Source organism: Chiloscyllium plagiosum, chromosome 28 (genome assembly GCF_004010195.1).
Source record: "Chiloscyllium plagiosum isolate BGI_BamShark_2017 chromosome 28, ASM401019v2, whole genome shotgun sequence".
Lineage (NCBI taxonomy): Eukaryota > Metazoa > Chordata > Chondrichthyes > Orectolobiformes > Hemiscylliidae > Chiloscyllium > Chiloscyllium plagiosum.
Window position 1 is genome coordinate 1,818,151 of NC_057737.1, and position 1,683 is coordinate 1,819,833.

The 1,683-nt window shown below is 51.6% G+C and overlaps 1 protein-coding gene across 1 annotated transcript in view; it reads right to left on the bottom strand.

Moving 5' to 3' along the window:
* Nucleotides 1-1,683, bottom strand: part of smtnl (smoothelin, like) — a 17,542-nt gene that overhangs the window by 5,321 nt on the left and 10,538 nt on the right. The window contains exon 4 of the mRNA XM_043718899.1: nucleotides 274-444. Coding sequence (XP_043574834.1) covers nucleotides 274-444 — 171 coding nt within the window. The remainder of the gene's footprint in view (nucleotides 1-273; nucleotides 445-1,683) is intronic.

Genomic DNA, 1,683 nt, shown 5'->3' on the forward strand with positions numbered 1-1,683 from the left:
CTGACAGTGCGGCACTCCCTCAGCACTGACCCTCCGACAGTGCGGTACTCCCTCAGCACTGACCCTCCAACAGTGCAGCACTCCCTCAGCACTGACCCTTGGACTGTGCGGCGCTCAGTGTTAAAGCTTTTCACTGTATTTTACTGTACTTTATAGTGTAATATATAAGTGATAATAAATGAATCATTCTCATCGCTCCTTCATTCCTTCCCTCTGCACTGACCCCTGTGTTCTCTGTCGTGTAAGATGCAGTGAGGTGGAGGGTGACCTTACTTGGTGCCTTCCTGTTCGAACTTCTCGAAGAGAGCCTTCCTGGCCTGGGGTCCGCTCGTCCTGGGTAGGGTCTGTGACCTCATCAGGAGGGGCCGTTTCTCACCCTGCCGAGGGATGGTGGGAGGAGGGGAGCGGGGCTTGCTGCCTGCCTCTGGATAAAGGTCAAGGACACTGTTGGAAAGCAAGATACATAATGAGAGCAGAGAGGCCAACGTTGGCAGCAGCGAGAGGTTCAGGGTGATGAAGATTACCATTCAGCCCCTCATATCTGAACTAGCTCTCTGCAACGGTAATCCAAGTGGCACCTCTCTTTTCTCTGGGTTCTGTGATTGTTGTTTCGTTTCAGATGTGTTCCCTTTCCCTCTAGAAACCCTCAAATGCACCAACCCCAGCCCCATCAGGGAGCACATTCCAGACACTCACCATTGACTGGTTCAATGTTTCTCCATGTATCTCCACTCTGTCAATCACCATCTATCTGTGTCCCTCTGCTTCTCAATTAATTAGATTAGATTACATTAGATTAGATTACTTTACAGTGTGGAAACAGGCCCTTCGGCCCAACAAGTCCACACCGACCCGCCGAAGCGCAACCCACCCATACCCCTACATTTACCCCTTACCTAACACTACAGGCAATTTAGCATGGCCAATTCACCTGACCTGCACATCTTTGGACTGTGGGAGGAAACCGGAGCACCCGGAGGAAACCCACGCAGACACGGGGAGAACGTGCAAACTCCACACAGTCAGTCGCCTGAGGCGGGAATTGAACCCGGGTCTCTGGCGCTGTGAGGCAGCAGTGCTAACCACTGTGCCACCGTGCTGCCCCTAATGGGAACAGTTTCTCTATCCATTCTGTTCACACCCTGATGTGATTACAAATGCCTTGATTAAATTTCCCCAGAATCACCTTTTATTCAGATTCCCCTTGTCATTGAAGACCCTCATCCCAGAAACATTCTTGTCAATCTTTTTTCTCTCCCTAATTCCTTCACTTGTCTCCAAACTTCCCAAAGCTTCCCTGGATCAGGTGCTGAGTGCTCTCAAGCTGATTGGTGGAATGTGCCCAATCACCAGGGCTGAAGCTGCCCTCTGGGTATGAAGCTGACCTGTGGGCAGAAACGTCTCAGGGAGAGTCGGCAGCTCAAGCAGCCGCCCATGACGTCACCACCTGGACATGAACCAGGCTGATGCTTCCTGTCTCCTGAACCCATTCACACCGAGATGTACTGGCTCTAACTCTGCAGAATACACATTGCAATACCAGAAGATGGGAATTCTAATCCCACTCGCCCCCTCACTCCACGCTCCCTATAATATCCCACCCAGTCTAATCCCACTCTCCCCCCTCACTCCCCGCTCACTTTAATATCCCACCCAGTCTAATCCCACTCTCCCCCCTCACTC